This window comes from Terrapene carolina, unplaced genomic scaffold, assembly GCF_002925995.2.
Source record: "Terrapene carolina triunguis isolate 2854851 unplaced genomic scaffold, T_m_triunguis-2.0 Scaffold508, whole genome shotgun sequence".
Classification (NCBI taxonomy): Eukaryota; Metazoa; Chordata; order Testudines; family Emydidae; genus Terrapene; species Terrapene triunguis.
In genome coordinates this window covers 868,783-891,140 of record NW_020664859.1, presented here as the reverse complement: position 1 = coordinate 891,140, position 22,358 = coordinate 868,783, and the positions used below count along the sequence as shown (strand labels likewise).

Below are 22,358 nucleotides of genomic sequence, written 5' to 3'. Positions count from 1 at the left end.
CCCATTTTGCAGATAGGAAACCCTTGCTGTCTGCTAAACAGCGATGATCCCCAGTGGCCACATCGAACCAACCCTTTGAACTGCCCTTCTACTTTTCTGCATGTGTGTGTGTGTTTGCAGGTGACTTTTAAAATGAGCATCGATTTGAGACGCTACATCCCTGCCATTCTGGTAGCGCTGGCTGTGTCTTCATCCATCGTCCTCATTCTCAGCCTGGTGAGGATCCAAAATGTTTCCTTTGCACCTAACAACAAGGTGAGTCCCTGAGCTACAGAATACAGAGGCCAGTAGCATTGTATGGGTGCTTGGAAATTTCAGAGTTTACCAAAAATTTTATAAGTCAATATTTTTAGCAACAAGCAAAAGTGCATTGCCATAGCTTTGCAGGTATAGACTTCCCAACCTCCCTGCATACTGAAGAAAAAGTGAAATACAGGCAGAACCCCACATGTGTTTGAAAAATACAACAGATCACACAAGAAATTGCAGGGTTATTGTTATTGCTGTTGGAACGAAAGGCCCCAGTCAGCATCAGGGCTTCATTGTGCTAGGCACTCTGCAAACTTCTAATCAAAGACCTCTGTCTGGGCCAGCTTGGAAGAAGAGAACATAATTTTGTGCCTTTACAAATTAAGAACCCATCCCAATGCCATCCCCAATGCTGAATCCCAGCATATTTTCAAAAGGACTCTTACACTGTGACAGACTTGGTGGAGGTGCAGAAATTAACATGGAGCTGGAACATTATGTGCTCAGCCCTCTGTTTAAATCCATGCAAGCCCAGCTAGGGTTATCAGATAGCAAGTGTGAAAAATTGGAGGGATAGAGGGGTATAGCATAGGCGCCGACTCTGTGGGTGCTCCGGGGCTGGAGCACCCACGGGGAAAAACCCCACCCTGCCCCTCACCCCAGCTAACCTCCGCTCTGCCTCCTTCCCTGAGCATGCCGCTGGGTCCTGCTTCTCCCCCCTCCCTCCCAGCGCTTGCACCGCGAAACAGCTGTTTTGCGCGGCAAGCCTGGGAGGAAGGGGGAACCTGGCGCGCTTGGGGGAGGAGGCGGGGCCGGGGTGGGGATTTGAGGAGCGATCCAATAGGGGCAGGGAGGGGCGGAGCTGGGGTGGGGCTGGGGGTGGGGCAAAAGTTGGCGCCTATGGAGTATAGTTGCATATATAAGACAAAGCCCCAATATATCAGGATGGTCCCAATAATATCAGGATGGCTGTTCACCCTAAGCCCAGTGGGACTGCCTGGATAGGAAAGCTAGAGTGGTCATATCTACTCTGCTACCGCTTTGGGGGAATGTCAGAAGTAGACATTCTGTGAGAGATCATTTTCATTCACTCCAAAGTTTCTCCCTCCTTCCACTTTATCCTACAACAGCAGTGCTCCAACAGTGGTCTGCAGAGACTTGCTGGTGGCGCGGAGACAGGTGGCTGCTCACGTGGTTCTAAGGGTACGACTACACTGCCCACATTACAGCATGGCCGTGGCAGCGCAGTGACATGGGCAATATAGTCACGCTTTATCGCTGGGGGAGAGCTCTCTCGGCGATAAAAAATAACCACCCCGAATGAGGGGTGGTAGCTTTATCAACAGAAGCGTGGCTCCTGGCGATAAAGCGCTGTCTAGACTGGCGCTTTTTAGCGCTAAAACTTTTGTCGCTCCGGGGAGTGTTTATTCACACTGCTAAATGACTAAAGTTTTAGCGCCGAAAGTGGCCGTGTAGACACAGCCTAAGTCTCCTTGTTTCCGGCTGCTACATCCCATAAACATACAGCTTAATGTACATCTAAACTGGGACTTTCTGAGAGCTCAGGTGCCCAGCCCCTGTTGACTTTCAAGATTTGGCCACCTAAGTCCCTTACGTCTCTTTGGAAATCCCAGCCTAAAGACTTTCCAAATGTTACTTGCTCATGTAAACAATTGTCATAGTTGCCATAGAGATGTTATATAACCATGAATGGGAGGGGAAGTGGTCCCTGAGATAGCAAATGGGAGATCAGGTGGCCCGGGTGATTGTGAATCAGAGGAGGTGTCCCAGAGATAGGAGTCCAGAGGGGCCAGTTGTGGCTCACCACAAGGATGGGGGGAAAGAAAAAGAAAATCCATAATTCCAAATCAGTTAATATCTTGTGGTACAACATATACTAAAATGCCTGCATCATACTCCTATGGATCTGGCATGGTGTCACATAAAGGCAGAGTTAAGGTTGTGTGGGTACCCTAATTGTGCAGTTTCATAGCTTAACATATTTAGATTTCTTTTAAGTGTAACTTTAACTCTGAACTTCCCAGGTTTATAATGCTTGGATTTGGGAATACTTACACAATCCTTGTGATGTATTTTACCCTAAATTACTCATATGAACTCTCAACCTTAACTCTGTGTTAGCATAGTGTTTGTCTGGGAATCTCTAGTAAGTTGTGACCCATGCTTTGAAAAGTTCTGAGAAACCTCTGCCCTACAGCAAAGTCCTGTAACACATCAGAGCCTCTGTAGATGCCACAGACATAAGATTGCACAGATCTGAGTTTGTGATGTTGAAAATGCTGCATGATGGAATTGTTGGTGCAGTCACTGAGGGAAAGATGGATTGCTGAGAAGAAATTCTGGATTCTGGTCTCAGTGCACATATGCATGTTCCCAATGAGCAGTGCAGTGACTGACCTTCCCTCAACCCCCAGACATGTACAGGACTGCGGCACATGGAAGGGAGGAAGCTTACATCATCGTAGCCTGTATTCTGGGGGTGAGCTCTTCAGGCTGTCAATATGGCATCTTTGAACCACACTGATGAACATTAAACCAACAAAGAAAATAAAAGATCAGTAAAACTGCAACAAAGAAAATGCAGTTGCGCTGATGGTGTAAATTATCATCAGTCTGTGGACTGCAGGGGCAGGGCTGGAAACCGATTGACTTCAGTGGAGTTAGCCAGTGTACATTAGCTGAGGCAACATGCTCAAGGGACCAGCCTGTTTCTACTTTACCTTCAACTGAGGCACAGGTTTTAAGGTTTTTAAGGCCCAGCTTGACAAAGCCCTGGCTGGGATGATTTAGTTGGGGTTGGTCCTGCTTTGAGCAGCGGGTTGGACTAGATGACCTCCTGAGGTCCCTTCCAACCCTGATATTCTATGATTCTATGATTCTATGACATCAGAAGGCCCATTCGGCTAAGGAGCAGAAGCACATGTCTCTAACTCTCACTGACCTATTCAGCCCCTGAGCAAACCTTAGTGCAGGGAGATGGAAGGCCCCAGTTTCTGCTCTGGCTTACCAGACCCATCATGTTTTGGTTATGCCTTCCAGTACGGGATGGTGTTTGATGCAGGCTCATCCCACACCTCTCTGTTCGTCTACCAGTGGACATCTGACAAAACGAATGACACCGGAGTGGTCAGCCAGACGTTATCCTGTAATGTCCAAGGTCAGTATTCCTGCCCCGCTGTGAGGGAAACACCATGGGTTCAGAGCTCCTCTGAGATTTCTTATGCAGCAGGGCACCTAGGTGGTGGAAATGTTGGATGAAGTGTAAGAGTCTGGTGGTCAAGTCTCTTCTACAGAAGACGATTGTGCGCTACTGACACTGGGGAAGCACAGTGGTTATAGCAAGAGTTGCTGCATCTAGGTTGCCTGAAGTCAAGGGATTCCTGTTTCCAGTTGCTCCCTGGCACCATGCACAGCCTCTGGCCACAGCAAATCAACCTGACCTTGGGCTTTGGGGGGAACTTTTCAGGGCAGCCTCCAAAATCTCAGCACTTTGGGGTGCATCACAGCTAGCCACAGTTGTCTATAGACACAGGCAACTCAGTCATAGAAGTGACACTGCATGGAGAGATGAGTCCACAGCACTTATCCCTCACCCCTTGTCTGGATTCACTTATATTGCGAGGGACAACAGAACCCACCTCTAGTGACCCTCCATCTATTGTGAGTGGAAGCTCAGGGTGGCTTCATGGCATCTGCATAGGTTTTCACTCCTCTTATAGTGATAGAGTGCACTATAGTGTACCACCAGAGGCAAGGTACACTGTGACAACCCCCTTGGAATGCAGGAATTATCACTGAGTTCTGCATTCCAAGAGGGTAATCATCTCCCTTTCCTCCTCTGCTCTGGCTGAGCAGGAGATAGGAACACTGCCACTACCCTTGAGGGAAAAGATAGGGAGGAATCCCTGGCTTCCAGTCTTGCTCCTCACTGGGAATGAAGATATGGCTTTCCAGAGTCTCCCCCGAACCTGCCAGCGCTCACTGCAACAAATGTGGTGAAGGAACCCTGCCTGCTTTTATGTTCATGGCACACACACACACAGAGCAGTTAAAATGCTCTTGCTGGAAGGTTACAATGTAACTAGAGCTGTCGATTAGTCACAGGTAACTCACGAGATTAACTCAAAAAAATTAATCATGATTAAAAAAATTAATCGCAATTAATCTATTTTAATTGCATTGTTAAACAATAGAATCCCAATTGAAATTTATTAAATATTTTGGATGTTTTTCTACATTTTCATATACATTGTATTCTGTGTTGTAATTGAAATCAAAGTGTATATTATTTTTTATTACAAATATTTGCACTGTAAAAAGATAAACAAAAGAAACAGTATTTTTCAATTCACCTCATACAAGTACTATAGTGCAACCTCTTTGTCGTGAAAGTGCAACTTATAAATGTAGATTTTTTTTTGTTACATAACTGCACTCAAAAACAAAACAATCTAAAACTTCAGAGCCTACAAGTCCACTCAGTCCTACTTCTTGTTCAGCCAGTCGCTAAGACAAATAAGTTTGTTTACATTTACAGGGGATAATGTTGCCCGCTTCTTATTTACAATGTCACTAGAAAGTGAGAACAGGCATTTGCATGGGACTTTTGTAGCTGACATTGCAAGGTATTTACGTGACAGATATGTTAAACAATCGTATGGCCCTTCATGCTTCGGCAACCATTCCAGAGGACATGCTTCCATGATGATGATACTCGTTAAAAAAATAATGTGTTAATTAAATTTGTGACTGAACTCCTTGGAAGAGAATTGTATGTCCCCTGCTCTGTTTTACCCACATTCTGCCATATATTTCATGTTATAGCGGTCTTGGATGATGACCCAGCACATGCTCATTTTAAGAACATTTCCACTGTAGATTTCACAAAACACAAAGAAGGTACCAATGTGAGATTTCTAACCGAACCAAGGTTTAAGAAGCTGAAGTGCCTTCCAAAATCTGAGAGGGACGAGGTGTGGAGCATGCTTTCAGAAGTCTTAAAAGAGCAACGCTCCAATGCGGAAAATACAGAAACCAAACTACCAAAAGAAAAAATCAACCTTCTGCTGGTGGGATCTGACTCATATGATGAAAATGAACATGCTTTGGTCTGCACTGCTTTGGATTGTTATTGAGCAGAACCTGTCATCAGCATGGACATATGTCCGCTGGATTGGTGGTTGAAGCATGAAGGGACATATGAATCTTTCACGCATCTAGCACGTAAATATCTTGCGACACCGGCTACAACAGTGCCATGAGAACACCTGTTCTCACTTTCACTTGACATTGTAAACAAGAAGCAGGCAGCATTTTCTCCTGCAAATGTAAACAAACCTCTTTGTCTTAGCGATTGGGTGAATAAAAAGTAGGACTGAGTGGACTTGCAGGCTCTAAAATTTTACATTGTTTTATTTTTGAATGCAGTTTTTTTGTACATAATTCTACATTTGTAAGTTCAACTTTCATGATAAAGAGATTGCACTACAGTACTTGTATTAGATGAATTGAAAAATACTATTTTTGGTTTTTTACAGTGCAAATACTTGTAATCAAAAATAAATATAAAGTGAGCACTGTACACTTTTTATTCTGTGTTGTAATTGAAATCAATATATTTGAAAATGTAAAAAACATCCAAAAATATTTAAATAAATGATATTCTATTATTAACAGTGCGATTAATCACACAATTAATCACAATTAATTTTTTTAATTGCTTGACAGCCCTAAATATAACACTACTTTATTTCTTAGAATTCAGAACAATAACACACAAGAACCCCAGAACAAGAGCGAATAAAGCAGCCTGTTCCCTAAGGCAAACACATCTCACTCCACCTCGCTGTAGGCTGGGTGTTTGAAGACAGACTGCTGAAGAGTCAGATTGCACACTTCCTTACAGAGCCCCCTAACCTGCAAGCAGGACCAGGAAAACCCCTGAGGACTAAAAGTGATCGCTTACAACTTCAAAACAGCGTTCAATGCACCACTCCACCAGTCCCCTGGGCAACATGGCATGAGATCTTGTGCCAGAATGTAATCGGTAGAGCAAAGCTCATCTGCTGCTGCAGGGCTTTTCCCACTTCCCTGCAGGAGGGACTCTCACTGTGCAATAATTTTCCCAGGTTAAATGAGATCTCCCTGATGTCAGTTTTTGAGTGGTGCTGGAAAGGTAGGCTGAGCCAAGCAGAAATCCCAGGCTTCCCGTTAGCAGGCAGGGCTGGGCCCTGGAGTCTTTGCTTGCTCACCTGTTGCTAAACTTATCCTGTATTATTTTGGGGAGGTTGAAACACTCCAGTATCTCTGCTTTTTTTTTCTGGGCCCGATTCCTCTTTCGGTCTCCACGAACAAATGGCTGCAATGAGGGCCAATGAACGCAGATGCCTCTGCTGAGCTGGGACTCTGCGGCCTGTATCTCTGCAGTGAGCTTCCTATGTAGGAGTTTTGACCACAGGTTTGGGTACTGTGCTGGCATGGTGAGAAGCACTGAAAGGTTACAGGTGGCCCCTGCAGCACAGAAGTGTGCCATAAAGGCACAATATGGCCTCCTGTGATCTTACCTCCCAGTAGAGGGGAGCCAGGGCTAGTCTGTAATGGAAATAAAGAGGATTCATTATTGAGGCTTCTGGACACAAACAGACCCTGTGATTCTGCCTGGATGCCTGGCTTTCAGAATAACCCAGCCTGTGCTGCCTAGTGCCAACATGAAGGTGGTCCCTGTCTCCTGGCCTGGAGTGAGAGACTGCCCACTACAGCACAGCCTGCATGCCACCTGGCTCCTCCCACCTAATGATCATGCTTCAGGAGGCGAAGCAGAGAGTTGAGTGACGTGGTTACTGAGGGATTCACAAGCAGGTTACCCATCACACCCCCATGAGGTACCAGGCCTCAGCCCCTTACGTCCTCTCATTGCACCCTGCCCCATCCCTAGTCACTCTTATCAACATAACTATGTTCCAGGACCTGGCATATCGAGCTACGCCAATGACCCTCCCAAAGCTGGTGTGTCCCTCCGGAGCTGTCTAGAGGATGCCCTGAAGGTCATTCCTGATGAGAGACAGAGGGAGGTACCAGTATACCTTGGAGCTACAGCAGGCATGAGGCTGCTGAGGTAATAACACAGGGTCTCTGGGGTAAACAAAAGGCTGTCTGTGGTGACACAACACCCCCCAGCCCAGTATGGCTACAGCTGGCTCAGCACTCACAGGCACCCTTAGCTCCCATTCTAGCACCTAAGAAAGAGACCAGATCCTCAGTAGAGCTCAGCACACTGGGTGCATGCTGGGTGCCGAGCTCTCCAGAAAACTTGGCCCTGACTGGGGATGCTGAGCCCTTGGGCCTCTGGCCCTGGATGTGGCAGTGGGAGGGAGAAGTTCACTGTTAATGATACCACCCATCCACATGGAGTCTCTCTTGCTGAACAGACTCCAGGTAGTCAGGGCCGGCTCCAGCTTTTTTGCCGCCCCAAGCAGCAAAGTGAAAAAAAAAAAAAAAAAGATAAAGCCGATCGGCGGCACTTTGGCGGCAGCTCAATTGTGCTGCTTCATTCTTCGGTGGCAGCTCTAAGAGGAAGAGAGGGACTGAGGGACCCGCCGCTGAAGACCCAGACGTGCTGCCCCTTTCCATTGGCCGCTCCAAACACCTGCTTCCTTCGCTGATGCCTGAAGCCGGCCCTGCAGGTGGGGGTGGGGGTGAGGGCGGGATAGAGGATTTTGTGGAACCTAAACTTTGAATTGTTACTTTCAAAGCATCATCCTTAATTTGGAATTACATACATGGTCCCTAGTACTGTACTGTGTGAGCACAGCACAATCTTTAATGTATTTGTCCTCACGAGGCAGGACCATGCTATTACCCCCACTATACAGATGGAGGGGGTAAGCCCAGAGCAACTAAGCGACGTGCCCAAAGTAACACAGGATTGCTGCTGTGGTGGAGCAGGAAAATGAACAGAGGTCTCCTAAGTCAAAGGCTAGCACTCTAACCACGGGAACATCCGTTCTCCCACAGTCTTTTATAACTACAAAGTTACAATGAGTTTGCTGTCTTTAAAGATTTTGTCTGGGACTAGACAGTGTAATTACAGCCTTTAATGAGTTCCCCCTCAGATGGACAGCACCCTAGTAATAGTCCTGTTGTTGTCTACGGTACTTTCTTTGCTCCATTACTTTGTCACAAAATCTAGGTTCAAAATGGGGAACAAGTGTCTGCTGCTGTGAGGCGCCTTGGTTTAGCTCTGACACTTTGTGGACAATTCAGCAAAGCTGATAACTTACACGTTTTTAAATCAAGACTGGATGTGTCTCATATGGCCTAGGAAGCTTTTCAGGAAAGATCTATGTCCTGTGTTATAGCAGGTTAGACTATAACTATAGGTTGAAGTTTTAAATCATGATTTGAGGACGTCCGTAACTCAGCCAGGGGTTAGGGGTCTATCACAGGAGTGGGTGGGTGAGGTTCTGTGGCCTGTGCTGTGCGGGAGGTCCAACTAGATGAGCACAATGGTCCCTTCTGGCCTTGGCAGCTATGAATTTCCCATCACTTGGAGTCTTCAAACCAAGGCGCATGTCTTCCAAAAGAGACACTCTAGTTCAGCTGCAGTTCCTGGGCTTGATGCAGGAATTCTAGGATCTGTGCTATGCAGGAGGTCACACTAGAGCATAATGATTCCTTCTGGTCTTAAAATCTACAAATCTATGAAATACTTAAAGCAAATAAAGACAGATGGTATGAAACAAATATACAGAACCTGGGGTGATGTTCCATGAAAGAAGGAGAGCAGTGTTATTTTTACCTTGCTTTTATCTACGTGATTCCAAGTCAAGACAAAAATGCAGTTTGGGTTCAGTTAGCAGAAAGAGACGTGTAAAACTACTAATCTCCTGCAGTGTGGAATGTTTGCTGCAAAAATCCAAAGTCTATGAAATAGAATGTCCTTGCATTTTCTCAGTGCTGTTGATTCCATTGTTTTGGTGACTCTTTCCCTTTGCACACCCTTTAGCATGGAAAACAAGTCAGCTGCAGACCAGGTCCTGAATGAAGTCGCTAAGACCATACAACAGTATCCTGTGAATTTCCACGGGGCTCGGATCATTACAGGGGAAGAGGAAGGAGCCTATGGCTGGATCACCATCAACTATCTGCTGGACTCCTTCACCAAGGTGTGGCTAATGGGAGATGGAAACACCCCTCTCTGCTATTATTATTTTAGATTCTTAAATGTGTAAGTTAATTCAGGCTGATGAAAGGTACTGGATTGACAGCAGCCCACAATGATAATGCCCAGGAAGGACTGGATAGAAACTATCTAACTTTGTATGGAGGCTACCACACTAAGCAGCAGTCAGATGGTGACAGCTTTCAGACTGGTTACTGCTAGTAACATAGGGGTGAAAGCAGGGCCGGCTCCTGCATTTCTGCCGCCCCAAGCAAAAAAAAAAAAAAAAGCCGCGATCGCAATCGTGATCGGCAGCGGCAATTGGGGGGAAAAAAAAAAAGCCGCGATCGGCAGCAGCAGTTCAGCGGCAGGTCCTTCGCTCCTAGAGGGAGTGAGGGACCTGCCGCCCCCAAATTGCCGCACATGCCGCCCCTCTCCCTTGGCCGCACCAAGCACCTGCTTGTTAAGCTGGTGCCTGGAGCCAGCCCTGGGTGAAAGGTTCCTTATCCTATTAGAGTATCAACCCCCAAGCCAGCCAGCTCCCAGTATTCCAGTATGATGCAATATCATTCTCAGATGATGTTATAGTTTAAAAACCCCATGACCAATAAGCTATTGACACCTCAGAACCGCAGTTATCCCAGAGACAGTATCAGATGACACAGACACAAACAAACCTGCCATTAGTAAGCCTACAGATGAAAGAGAAGGAAAAATTATAAATAAGTTTCCCTGTTAAACACTAAAAGGAAATCAAGGGTCACTCCTGGGTGAAACCAGATCAAATTTCAGTTCCAAGAGTTTTCAGAGGCTATATTTTCAGATTCTGTAGGCAGGTGACTTTTGCAGTGCAGTTAACCCCTTCTGTTTTATTCTATTTGATTCAATTCCATTTGTTTTTATACCGGTTCTTATACAGCTCGCATCCCATAGGAATAACTCAAGACTGGACTGTCTCTCCATGTGATCTCTGTTTTGTCTTGGCAGTACTCTCCCAAACAACGTGACTGGATCCATCCTCAGTCAGCCAAGATCCTGGGTGCACTGGACCTCGGAGGAGCATCAACCCAAATCAGCTTTATCCCCATTGGTCCAATTACCGACCAGACAAAAGCCTCTAAGTTCAGGCTCTATGGGTTTACCTACACTATCTACACACACAGCTATCTCTGCTATGGACAGAATCAGGCGCTGAAACAGCTGATCCTGAAAATAACAGAAGTGAGAGAACGTTTGGTGGCGGTTTGACTCTATCCTCATTCTATCAATAGGATTTTGTTTCTATTAAATGCAAATGGGAGCACAGGGAGCAGCATCAGAGGGGGCTTAGCACCTGCAGCAGGCTCCGCGGGGCCCGGGGGGGTCATGAGGAGCAGCATCTGGTATAAAGCAGGCCTTGGGAGGAGCATGGGGGAGAGGAGGGGAGCAGAGGCTTGAAGCTGGGAAATTTTTCAAGGTATCCCTGGGAGGCGAGGAGAGAAGCAGGGGCTTGGCTGATGGAGGCCTTGTAAGGCAGGAACAGTGGAGAGAACAGGAGGGGTTGACTGATGCTGCCCTTCTGAGATGTACAAGGGAGGAGGAGGAGATGCCATCTCCAGTCATGGCTACAGAGGTACCTATGTGTTGTGGGGACCCTGAGCTAGGGCCAGGGTGGGGGGTTTGTCAAGGCTGCAGACACTGCCAGGGTTCAGAGATTCTAGCATTGTCCACCATTCAGCCTCCTGCTTTATAGAGATTCAGTGGGGATCACATCACGCTCACCTTAGAGGCCACATGGCCATGAGGGTTTGTGTGCAATGCCGAAGGATCTGAATTGCACTTTGCCAGATGAGTTGGGGAGGCTGCTGGGTCTCCGAGGCTTGGCAACACCTGTAGCCTCTAGGAGCCCCTGCACTCTTCTCCCATGCAGCTCAGCATGCATCCAGAGCCGCAAGAGGCTCGCATGAGAGGGAGAGCAGGGGGCTGCAGATGCACAGATAGGTCTGGGTCTGACAAAGCCAACAATCAATCTGATGATAATACAACTCCATAGTAAGAAGCCCCAGCAGCTGGGCCAGTGGCCTTAAAAGGAAAACCTCTCACTGAGCTGCCTGCCAGTCCTGTCTGACTCCCAGTACATTCCTGCCCTCAGGCTGGGATGCCCCATCATGTTTAATGAGGGCAGGGGATAGGAATGAGTCTTCACTCTATGAATGACCATGTGATTTCACTGTTCCCAGAACATGAAGGTCCAGGGCTCCGTTAACCACCCCTGCTACCCTGAAGGATACCAGGAAACTACCACAGCAGCTTCCATTCACAGCATGCCCTGCACTGCCTCTCATGCACAGACCCCGTCCCAAGCCTCCTGGAACGCCACGCTGGTGGGCACAGGGAATGCCACCGAGTGCCGTATGGCCATCAAACAGATCTTCAACTTCACGGCATGCGGCCAGAGTCAGCCCTGCACATTCGATGGGATCTACCAGCCCCCGGTCAACGGGGAATTCTTTGTAAGGCAAATCCTCTCTGACCCCTCTTCTGAACAATCTCTAAACCCTTGTTCTCTTTGGGTGCCCCTTTGTGCCCCTTCAGAGAGGCTGAGCATGCCTCCCTCACAGCCCCTAATTGCCCAGGACTGAGCTGAAGCCCCAAACTCAGATGCAGCAAACCCAAACCAGCCCAGCCCAGGCTGGCTGCTGCCCTGAGCAAAGGGAATGCAGCTTCCTATGTGCCAGCACAGAGAGGGAATATGTATTGCAAAACAGAAATCATAGTGCTTTTCAGAATGGACTGGTGACCTGGCCCAGGGTGGCCCTTCACTAGCAGTGGTAGGAAAATGGAAGGGAGAAGAGCTTTCCAGGGAAAATTTTAAAACTGTGTATTAAAAACTCCCAGAGCTTGTTTGTTTTTTTGAGGCTTTTGTTTGTTTGTTTGTTTGTTTGTTTGTTTGTTTTGAGAATTGTTGATCTCAATGACAGGTCTTGTTTCAGTTTGTGGAAGCAAATTAAAATATTTCATTTGGCTTGGCCAACATTAAACCACATCCTCCGGAGCTGCTGCTGCGACATGCAAATTATAGTTCGGGTGCCTCATGCCCCATTCTCCTGTCGAGGCTGGGTTCTCTGTCTGAACTAACATTTCCCATCCCATCATCTCCCCATCTTGCTGGTGCATCGTGGGAGTCCCATGGAGGTGTAGGCTGGCTGAGTTGCACAGCCCATGGAGGAGAAAGGGGATGAGGTACCTGAACTACAATTCCCATGAGGCACTGCAAATTTCTGAATCAAAATTGCCAGTTTGTGGGTTTTTGTGTAACCTTTGGGTGGGCTAGAGTTCACTTCATTGCCTTTCTCCAGTGCCTAAAAAACCCCAATTCACAAAGAAAAGCAGCTGGAGACCCAGAATTCAGCCTCTAAGGATTTTCAGCCAGGAGATTGCACAGAGTCAATCTCCCCACATTCAAGTCCCAAAAGGAACAAAAGGAATTAACTTAATTAAGTGCCTACTTTATAAAATCTTATAAAGAAACATAATAACTAATAACTTTGATTTTAAAACACAACATGGCTATTTTATAATCCACATACATTATCTTCACAGTTATACATAAATAAAGAAAACAAATCTAAACAGATCAGTCCCCATAGACTGCTAGACAAGGCCAGTTAGACAGGCAGAGCTGCAGGGTCTCAATGCGTGGATGAGACGATGGTGTAGGGAGGAGGGGTTTAGATTTATTAGGAACTGGGAAAACTTTTGGGAAAGGGGGAGCCTATACAGGAAGGATGGGCTCCACCTAAACCAAAATGGAACCAGATTGCTGGCACTTAATACTCAAAAGATTGTAGAGCAGTTTTTAAACTAAGGGCTGGGTGAAAGCCGACAGGTGCAAAGGAGCACGTGGTTCAGACATCTCTTAGGGGAGGATCTATTAATAGAGAATCTCTATGTCCTAGTGAGGACAAGAGAATGGAAAATGATAAAATACAGGCAGGGTCTGATCAGAAACAATCAAATAAAAAAGAGTCCCATTCAATTACATTGTATAATGACAGACAGCTAAAAGGAGACAAGTTTTAAAGTGCTTATATACCAATGCTAGAAGACTAAATAATAAAATGGGTGAACCTCGTATTAAATGAGGATATTGATATAACAGGCATCACAGAAACTTGGTGGAATGAGGATAATTAATGGGATACAGTAATACCAGGGTACAAAATATATTGGAAGGACAGAACAGGTTGTGCTGGTGGGGAAGTGGCATTATATGTGAAAGAAAGCATAGAATCAAATGAAGTAAAAATCGTAAATCAATCAAACTGTATCATAGAATCTCTATGGATAGAAATTCCATGCTCTAATAATAAGAATATAGCGGTAGGGATATATTACTGACCACCTGACCAGGATGGTGATAGTGACTGTGAAATACTCAAGGAGATTAGAGAGGCTATTAAAATAAAAAACTCAATAATAATAATGGGGGATTTCAATTATCCCCATAGTGACTGGGTACATGTCACCTCAGGGCGGGATGCAGAGATAAAGTTTCTTGACATCTTAAATGACTGCTTCTTGGAGCAGCTGGTCCTGGAACCCACCAGAGGAGAGGCAATTCTTGATTTAGTCCTAAGTGGAGCACAGGATCTGATCCAAGAGATGAATATAGCTGGATCGCTTGGTAATAGTGACCATAATATAATTAAATTTAATATCCCTGTGGCAGGAAAAACACCACAGCAGCCCAACACTGTAGCATTTAATTTCAGAAAAGGGAACTACACAAAAATGAGGTTAGTTAAACAGAAATAAAAGGGTACAGCACCAAATGTGAAATCTCTGCAAGCTGCATGGGAACTTTTTAAAGACATCATAATAGAGGCTTAACTTAAATGTATAGCCCAAATTAAAAAACATAGTAAGAGAACCAAAAAAGAGCCACCGTGGCTAAACAACAAAGTAAAAGAAGCAGTGAGAGGCAAAAAGGCATCCTGTAAAAAGTGGAAGTTAAATCCTAGTGAGGAAAATAGAAAGGCGCATAAACACTGGCAAATGAAATGTAAAAATACAATTAGGAAGGCCAAAAAAGAATTTGAGGAACAGTTAGCCAAAGACTCAAAAAGTAATAGCAAAAAAAATTTTTAAGTACATCAGAAGCAGGAAGCCTGCTAAACAACCAGTGGGGCCACTGGACAATCAAGGCGCTAAAGGAGCACTCAAGGACAATAAGGCCATTGCGGAGAAACTAAATTAATTCTTTGCATCAGTCTTCATGGCTGAGGATGTGAGGGAGATTCCCAGGCCTGAGCCATTCTTTTTAGGTGACAGATCTGAGGAACTCTGAAACAGATCTGAGGAACTGTCCCAAATTGAGGTATCATTAGAGGAGGTTTTGGAAAAAATTGATAAATTAAACAGCAATAAGTCACCAGGACCAGATGGTATTCACCCAAGAGTTCTGAAAGAACTCAAATGTGAAATTGCAGAACTATTAACTGTAGTCTGTAACCTATCATTTAAATCAGCTTCTGTACCAGATGACTGGAGGATAGCTAATGTGATGCCAATTTTTAAAAAGGGCTCCAGAGGTGATCCCAGCAATTACAGGCCTGTAAGCCTGACTTCAGTATCGGGCAAACTGGTTGAAACTATAATAAAGAACAATATTGTCAGACATAGATTAACATAATTTGTTGAGGAAGAGTCAACATGGTTTTAGTAAAGGGAAATCATGCCTCACCAATCTACTAGAATTCTTTGAGGGGGCCAACAAACATGTGGACCAAGGGGATCCAGTGGATATAGTGTACTTAAATTTTCAGAAAGCCTTTGACAAGGTCCCTCTCCAAAGGCTCTTATGCAAAGTAAACTGCCACTGGATAAGAGGGAAGGTGCTCTCATGGATTGGTAACTGGTTAAAAGATAGGAAACAAAGGATAGGTATAAATGGTCAGTTTTCAGAATGGAGAGAGGTAAATAGTGGTGTCCCCCAGGGGTGTGTTCTGGGACCAGTCCTATTTAACATATTCATCAATGATCTGGAAAAAGGGGTAAACAGTGAGGTGGCAAAATTTGCAAATGATATAAAATTACTAAAGATAGTTAAGACCCAGGCAGACAGCGAAGAGCTACAAAAGGATCTCTTAAAACTGGGTGACTGTGCAGCAAAATGGCAGATGAAATTTAATGTTGATAAATGCAAAGTAATGCACATTGGAAAGCATAATTCCAACTATACATATAAAATGATGGGGTCTAAATTAGCTGTTACCACTCAAGAAAGAGATCTTGGAGTCATTGTGGATAGTTCTCTGAAAACAGCCACTCAATGTGCAGTAGCAGTCAAAAAAGCGAACAGAATGCTGGGAATAATTAAGAAGGGGATAGAAAATAGGACAGAAAATATCATGTTGCCTCTATATAAATCCATGGTATGCCCACATCTTAAATACTATGTGCAGATGTGGTCGCCCCATCTCAAAGAAGATATATTGGAATTGGAAAAGGTTCAGAAAAGGGCAACAAAAAATATTAGGGGTATGGAACGGCTTCCATATGAGGAGAGATTAATAAGACTGGGACTTTTCAGCTTGGAAAAGAGACGGCTAAGGGGAGATATGATTGAGGTCTATAAAATCATGACTGATGTAGAGAAAGTAGATACAGAAGTGTTGTTTACTACTTCTCATAACACAAGAACTAGGGGTCACCAAATGAAATTAATAGGCAGCAGGTTTAAAACAAATGAAAGGAAGTATTTCTTCATACAATGCACAGTCAACCTGTGGAACTCCTTGCCAGAGGATGTGGTGAAGGTCAAGACCATAACAGGGTTCAAAAAAGAACTAGATAAATTCATGGAGGATAGGTCTATCAATGGCTATTAGCCAGGATGGACAGGAATGATGTCCCTAGCCTCTGTTTGCCAGAAGCTGGGAATGGGTGACAGGGGATGGATCACTTGATGATTTCCTGTTCTATTCATTCCCTCTGGGGCATCTGGCACTGGTCACTGTCGGAAGACAGGATACTGGGCTAGATGGACCTTTGCTCTGACCCAGTAGGGCCATTCTTATGTTCTTATGTTGTGTGTCAGGTGCCATTTCACGAGCCCCAATGTCCGTTTTTTTAATCTGTTTTCCACGGTGGCACCCCTAGTCGCTCACTGCCGATTTGAATTTAACTCACAGACAGACGCTTACCCAGTGAACGCTCGCCACTCTCAGGAGGAGGGGGACAGAGCCCAGCCAATCACAGCCCTGCACCCTGCCCGCCAAACCAATCACAGCCTACAGCTCTCCCTGTCCCACCCACTCCTAACCGCCCAACTGGGGAAAGTTTGGAAAGTTTCTGAGTCTGGAATTTGACAGGGTGCGGGAAGTGGGTGGGTGTGCAACAAGTGGGGGGACGTGCTCTCCTCTTCTTCTCTCAGGCAGGTGTGCTGCAAATGGGGGAGTACCTGTTTCTCTTCCTTCCACACTCCCACTGGGCATGCAAGGGGTGGGACCTTCTTCTCTCTTAGGTACCAGTGCAAATAAGGGGACGCTGTCCCCCAATTGGAGCATCCATGTAAATATAGCGAGCAGTCCTCCCTTTCACCCCAGCTGTATGTGCAAAAGGGGGAGCTCCCTTCCCATGCTCCCGAGAACGGGTTTGCTAATGAAGCAAATCTCCGTGTGTGTGTGTGTGTGTGTGTGTGTAAATGAAAATCCCCCCATGGGTGTGCACATTGTGCTTATTTACCCCTAGGATGTGTGGGAGATGTACCTCAGACGTGGCACCTCCGGGCTGGGAGGGAGAGGAGCCTGTGATGGGGAAGGAGCCTCGGGAGAAGGAACAGAGAAGGGGGCGGGGCCTCAGGGGTCTGGTTACCAGCCATGAGAAAGGTGGCAACCCTAGACTGGATTTCCCTGAGCTGGTAAAAGGGAGAAGTGCTAGAGCACAGTTTGCAGGCTGGTACTTTATGCACAAGATCATATTCCTCAAAGTCAAGCCAACAATGGAGCCCATGCTCAGGCCTCCTATTGACCTATTGGTCTCTTGCTTTTCAGGCCTTCTCTGCCTTTTACTACACCTTCAGCTTCCTCAACCTGACCAGTGGGCAGCCCCTGGCCGTTGTCGAGGACACTGTCCAGAAGTTCTGTGCAAGAAACTGGACAGACGTACGTGCTGTGAGGGGGGATGGAGGCTACAAGGGAACAGGCAGGGGGGATTGCAAAGCAAAGGGTCCTAAGAGGGGAGGGGGAAGGGAACTCTCCCAGGGGAGGCCCCACAGCACAAGGCAGGCCAGGGTTATCGAAGGGGTAGGTGGTATCACCAAGCTCAATGCCCTGGGAATAGTCAGAGGGCTAGTGATCTCTGCTCTGAGCTGCCCACGGGGTGCAGGCTCAGTTCCTAGGCCCAGCCGCTCTCCCCAGGCTGGCAGGAGCCTGAAGCCCTGTGGATGCAGCACGCTCCCACTCTGGTGGGAGGCAGCGCATCCTGTCATTCCGTGGTACCCTTTGTGGCAGCCAGAAGCCATGCTGATGGGCTCCCAGCTGGCCACCATCAGGAGTCAAATGGTCCTGAGTGATTAATTTAAATCAAGGGGAGGGGACAAAACTACCCAAAGCACCATCTCCCTCCTGCAGAAAACGTCCTGCAGCTTCCCCAGGATGACCAATGTTACTCCCACACAGGGCCGAGGAGTGGGAACAGCCAGTCAGCACCAGAGGAATTTTCACTGCTGAGGTCGCATGTACCCAGCTGCTGTGCTGTACAACCCCCCGTCTGGCCTGGCGCACAGGGACACTCTCAGCGCAGATCCAGCCTACAGAAGGGCGGGTGTTGTTGGAGTGGGCGCACAGCCCCCTGGCTGGGGAGAGCAGGGCAGTGCAGAGGCAGACTGGACATTGGTCCCGCTGGGGACAGAGAATGAGGTCATGGCCATGTTGTACATGATTAACATTGGGGTGGGGCAGCCAGCCCAGTTGCTCGATCACAGCTCATTTGATGAGCTAGGAAATACCTGCCTGGTCCATGAGCAAGCACCTGTCTCTGTACCCTGGAGAGATGTGGGCCATCAATCCCTCCCTCCACACCTCAGGCTGTCAGGGAGCTGCCAGGACACAGTCTGCCCCTGCTGTAGGCTCAGAGCTCCTGTCACGCTGCTGGTGTTCATGTCCCTTCTCTCCCCTGTGCTGATTGTTTACCCCCAGTTGAAATCCAGCTACCCCAAAGAGAAAGAGCAGTGGCTGCGAGAGTACTGTGCCAACGCCAACTACATCCTGGTGCTCCTGCTCGAGGCCTACAAATTCAACCAAACCAGCTGGAGCAGCATCAAGTTCCAGATGAAGGTAAGCGAGAGTCCGAGTGCAGAGGCTAGGAGGAAGAATCGCACGTCAACCTGCTTGGAGTCAGCATGGCTCAGTTGGTGGCGCAAGTGCTCTCACCTCTGGGGCCGAAGGGCATGGCTGCCACCCCTGCTAGTCCATGCCTGCTCCTCTCCAGCCTTAACGATGCACTGCAGTGACTATGCTCCTGCTCTTCCAGCCCACAGCTCTGCCAGTGCACCTCAGTCCTGCGATTCTGGGTCCCTGCTGCATTTCAGCGAGGGCTGATGGACTGTGCGCAGTTGTGGCAAAAATCATGAGGTGGTTTTATGATGAGGACCCACAATGATGAGAAAGACTCCCCTGTGCCCCATGGCAGGCTTTGGAAGCCAAGGGCTGGGAAGGTGTTTTGCTGCCACAGTCTGTGTTCTGCAGAGCAAGGACAGCCTTTGTTCCTTGTGCCCATGCCAGTGATGCTCAGGCAGCATACTATGCACACTGCAGGTCAGGAATCTGGGCATCCCCATCTCCCTGTGAGAATTGAATCATAGACTATCTGGGTTGGAAGGGAACATCTAGTCCCACCCCCTGCCCAAAGCAGGACTAATCCCCAGACAGATTTTTGCCCCAGATCTCTAAGGGGCCCCCTCAAGGATTGAACTCACAATGCTGGGTTTAGCAAGCCAATGCTCAAACCACTGAGCTATCCCTCCCTATTAGTAGCTCACACCTCTTGGGGACTGGTCATCCCCTTAATACCAGGGTGCTCTTTCCTTGGGCAGGCAGCAAACACGGACATTGGCTGGACCCTGGGCTACATGCTGAACCTCACCAACATGATCCCGGCGGAGGCTCCGGAGCAAGTGAAAGGGCAGCAGTACGGGCTCTGGGCCGCTGCCATTTTCTTCATTGTCCTGACTCTGGCTTTCTGCCTCGTCGGCTTGCTCATATACATCCTGTGGTAGGAGCCATTCAGCAGGAGCAGATGGCCAGGGCTTCAGCACCTCGCACCCTCCACTAATGAGAGGCCTTAGACACCCTGTTAAATGGAGACTTGAGGGGTGGGCACCCACGGAACATAACTGACCCTATAGCAAGATTTAAACTAGGCCCTATATCACATGAGGAGTGGGAGCCACTACCCCCTGAGGCTGCAGTTTTCAAGGTATTTAGCCACCTAAAGATGCTCATAGGCACCTAGTGGGATTTTTTTCAAAAGCATTTAAGTGCCTAACTTAAATTTTTTCACACAACTCACAGTCAATTTGTGGAACTCCTTGCCAGAGGATGTTGTGAAGGCCAAGACTATAACAGGGTTAAAAAAAGAACTAGATAAATTCATGGAGGATAGGTCCATCAATGGCTATTATGGGCAGGGATGGTGTCCCTAGTTTGTTTGCCAGAAGCTGGGAATGGGTGACAGGGGATGGATCACTTGATGATTACCTGTTCTGTTCATTCCCTCTGGGGCACCTGCCATTGGCCACTGCCAGAAGACAGGATACTGGGCTAGATGGGCCTTTGGTCTGACCCAGTGTGGCCGTTCTTGTGTTCTTATGAACTCCCCTTGATTTCAATAGGAGTTAGGGGCTTAGGCACTTTTGAAAATCCCATTAGGTGACTAACTGCATCTTTGGATGCCTAAATACCTGTAAAAATCTCGCCCTAGTGCCCCTAGCTGCAACAAGTAGCAGGCTCACAAGCCTCTCGCATGAACCAAACAGTGGAGGGAGCAAGAGTAGAGCAACGCATTATTTTTCAGAAAAATATGGTTTATTAGCTGAAAAATCAACCCAAAACTATTTGTGAATTTGACACAAATTTGCTGAATAATTTGGGCCCCAAAAAAAAAAAAATCAGGCTAGAGTCACAAGGGGCTTAAGCGCCGTTCACCAGACGGCTGGAGTAGGATCTGACTTCCTACCACCTTTGCACTGAGTGGTCAGCGCACTCACCTGCAATGTAGGAGATGCAAGTTCAATTCCCCCTGCTGTAGAGTGGAAAATGCACTTGGAGTGTGCTTACCACCAGGCTACAGGATATCTTGGTGTGGGACTTTCTCAGTCTCTCCTGTTGAAACTGTTCATTCCCTCTGAAGCACCTGGCCACTGTCAGCAGACAGGCCACAGGGCCAGATGGACCCTTCGTCTGACTCTGTGTGGCTGTTCTTATGAAACACTGTCACTTCGTACAACATACTTGAATAACATGGGTGGCGGGTATCGTAGGCACGGGGAGGCTGTGCCTCCCCAAACAGCCTAGCGTTGCCCTGCCCACGCTCCACCCCCAAGCCAGGCCCCCTCCTGAGGTTCCCAGCACTTTGCCCTGGCTGGAGCTGGCTGGCCTGCCTCCTGCAGGGACTCAAGGCAGCTGGTGCTAGGGCCGTGCTGCCCGGTGCTCTGGGGCTGGCGGGGGTGCTCTGGGATCCTGCAGGGGAGAGGGGCAGAAGGGGAGGGGTGGGGCCTTGGGCACAAGGGGAGGGTTCGGGGTCTAGCCTCCCCCACTGACCGGGTCACCGGCCGCCTATGCTTGAATAGTCAATGGGTGAGAGAGAGAGACCAGCACAGACTGACTCCATAGCCCAGTGGTTAGGGCACTCACCTAGCAATAGATGAGACTCAAGTCCCTGCTCCAATAAATATTTATACCCAGTGGGAAAGGTTCAGCAGCCGCTACCTAGAGAGCCCTGTGTCAGTGGCTAGGGCCCTTTTCTGTAAAGGGGGGAGACCTGAGTTCAAATCTCTAGCCCACCTCAAGTGGAGTGGGGGCATCAGACCCATTCTCCTAACTTCTGGGCTAAAAGTTGTAAGAAGGAGTCCTCCTCTGCTGGCCATTGTGTGAATCTAGCCCTTTTACGATGCCTGAAAACAAAGCATTTGGGGTCAATCCAAACAATGGAAATTTTTGATCCACTGGAATTTTTGGATTCAGCTTGAGCAGAACCATATTTTTGTGGTTTTTTTCAAATTTTTGGAACTTGCAGAGGTCTGAAAAAAGTCAGTTATTCACTGAGCTCTAACATGAGTCCCATGCTCTCCCACCGCAGGTTACATACATACATTGTCTTGAATGGCTCTAGCTACTGGTTTTTAACAAACATTCTTGGGAGGGGCAGGCCTGCGAAACCATATCTCTGCTCCCACAGGTAGGGACTCTGGGCTGCTGAGGGACTCATGCTGCTAGCCTTCCCTTGCACTGTGGGTGCACTGGTACATGGTCCAGTAATTCATGCTAAGGGCTATACATTGCCATGCCAGGCTTTGCCAGGACCGACAGGTAGTGCAAACCCACCCTAGCAGTTAGGAAGGCATCACCTGAGTCTGCGGCAGTTAAATGAGATCCAAGCCCTAGCTCTGGTCTCTGGTAAATTTAGAGCTGACAGCTGCTCAATCCTGCATTTGATATAACTTTAATGAGACTTTTCCATTGCAATTTACCTTATGGATTTAATCAATGGCACGTTAATTAAAAGGCGAACTGAGTGTTAAAGTGTTAGTGAGGATTAGCAGCTATATCAGAATAACAGTCGGAGTCTTCCCAAAGGGAGTCTGTTCCCATCTCAGTCCCCAGGGGGTTTTCCCGGGATAATGGGGCCTTCAGTGGTTCCACCTTCAGTGGTTCCTTGGCCTACG

General features: G+C 47.3%; 1 protein-coding gene across 1 annotated transcript; it reads left to right on the top strand.

Annotated features, from left to right (window-relative positions):
• Positions 1–132: 132 nt before the first annotated feature.
• Positions 133–19,691, top strand: LOC112118026 (ectonucleoside triphosphate diphosphohydrolase 8-like). Its single transcript, XM_024216225.2, has 9 exons — positions 133–255; positions 3,310–3,427; positions 7,234–7,384; positions 9,275–9,434; positions 10,418–10,651; positions 11,650–11,922; positions 17,467–17,577; positions 18,613–18,750; positions 19,509–19,691. The coding sequence occupies exons 1-9, from the start codon at positions 133–135 to the stop codon at positions 19,689–19,691; spliced, it is 1,491 nt and encodes a 496-aa protein (XP_024071993.2).
• Positions 19,692–22,358: the final 2,667 nt, after the last annotated feature.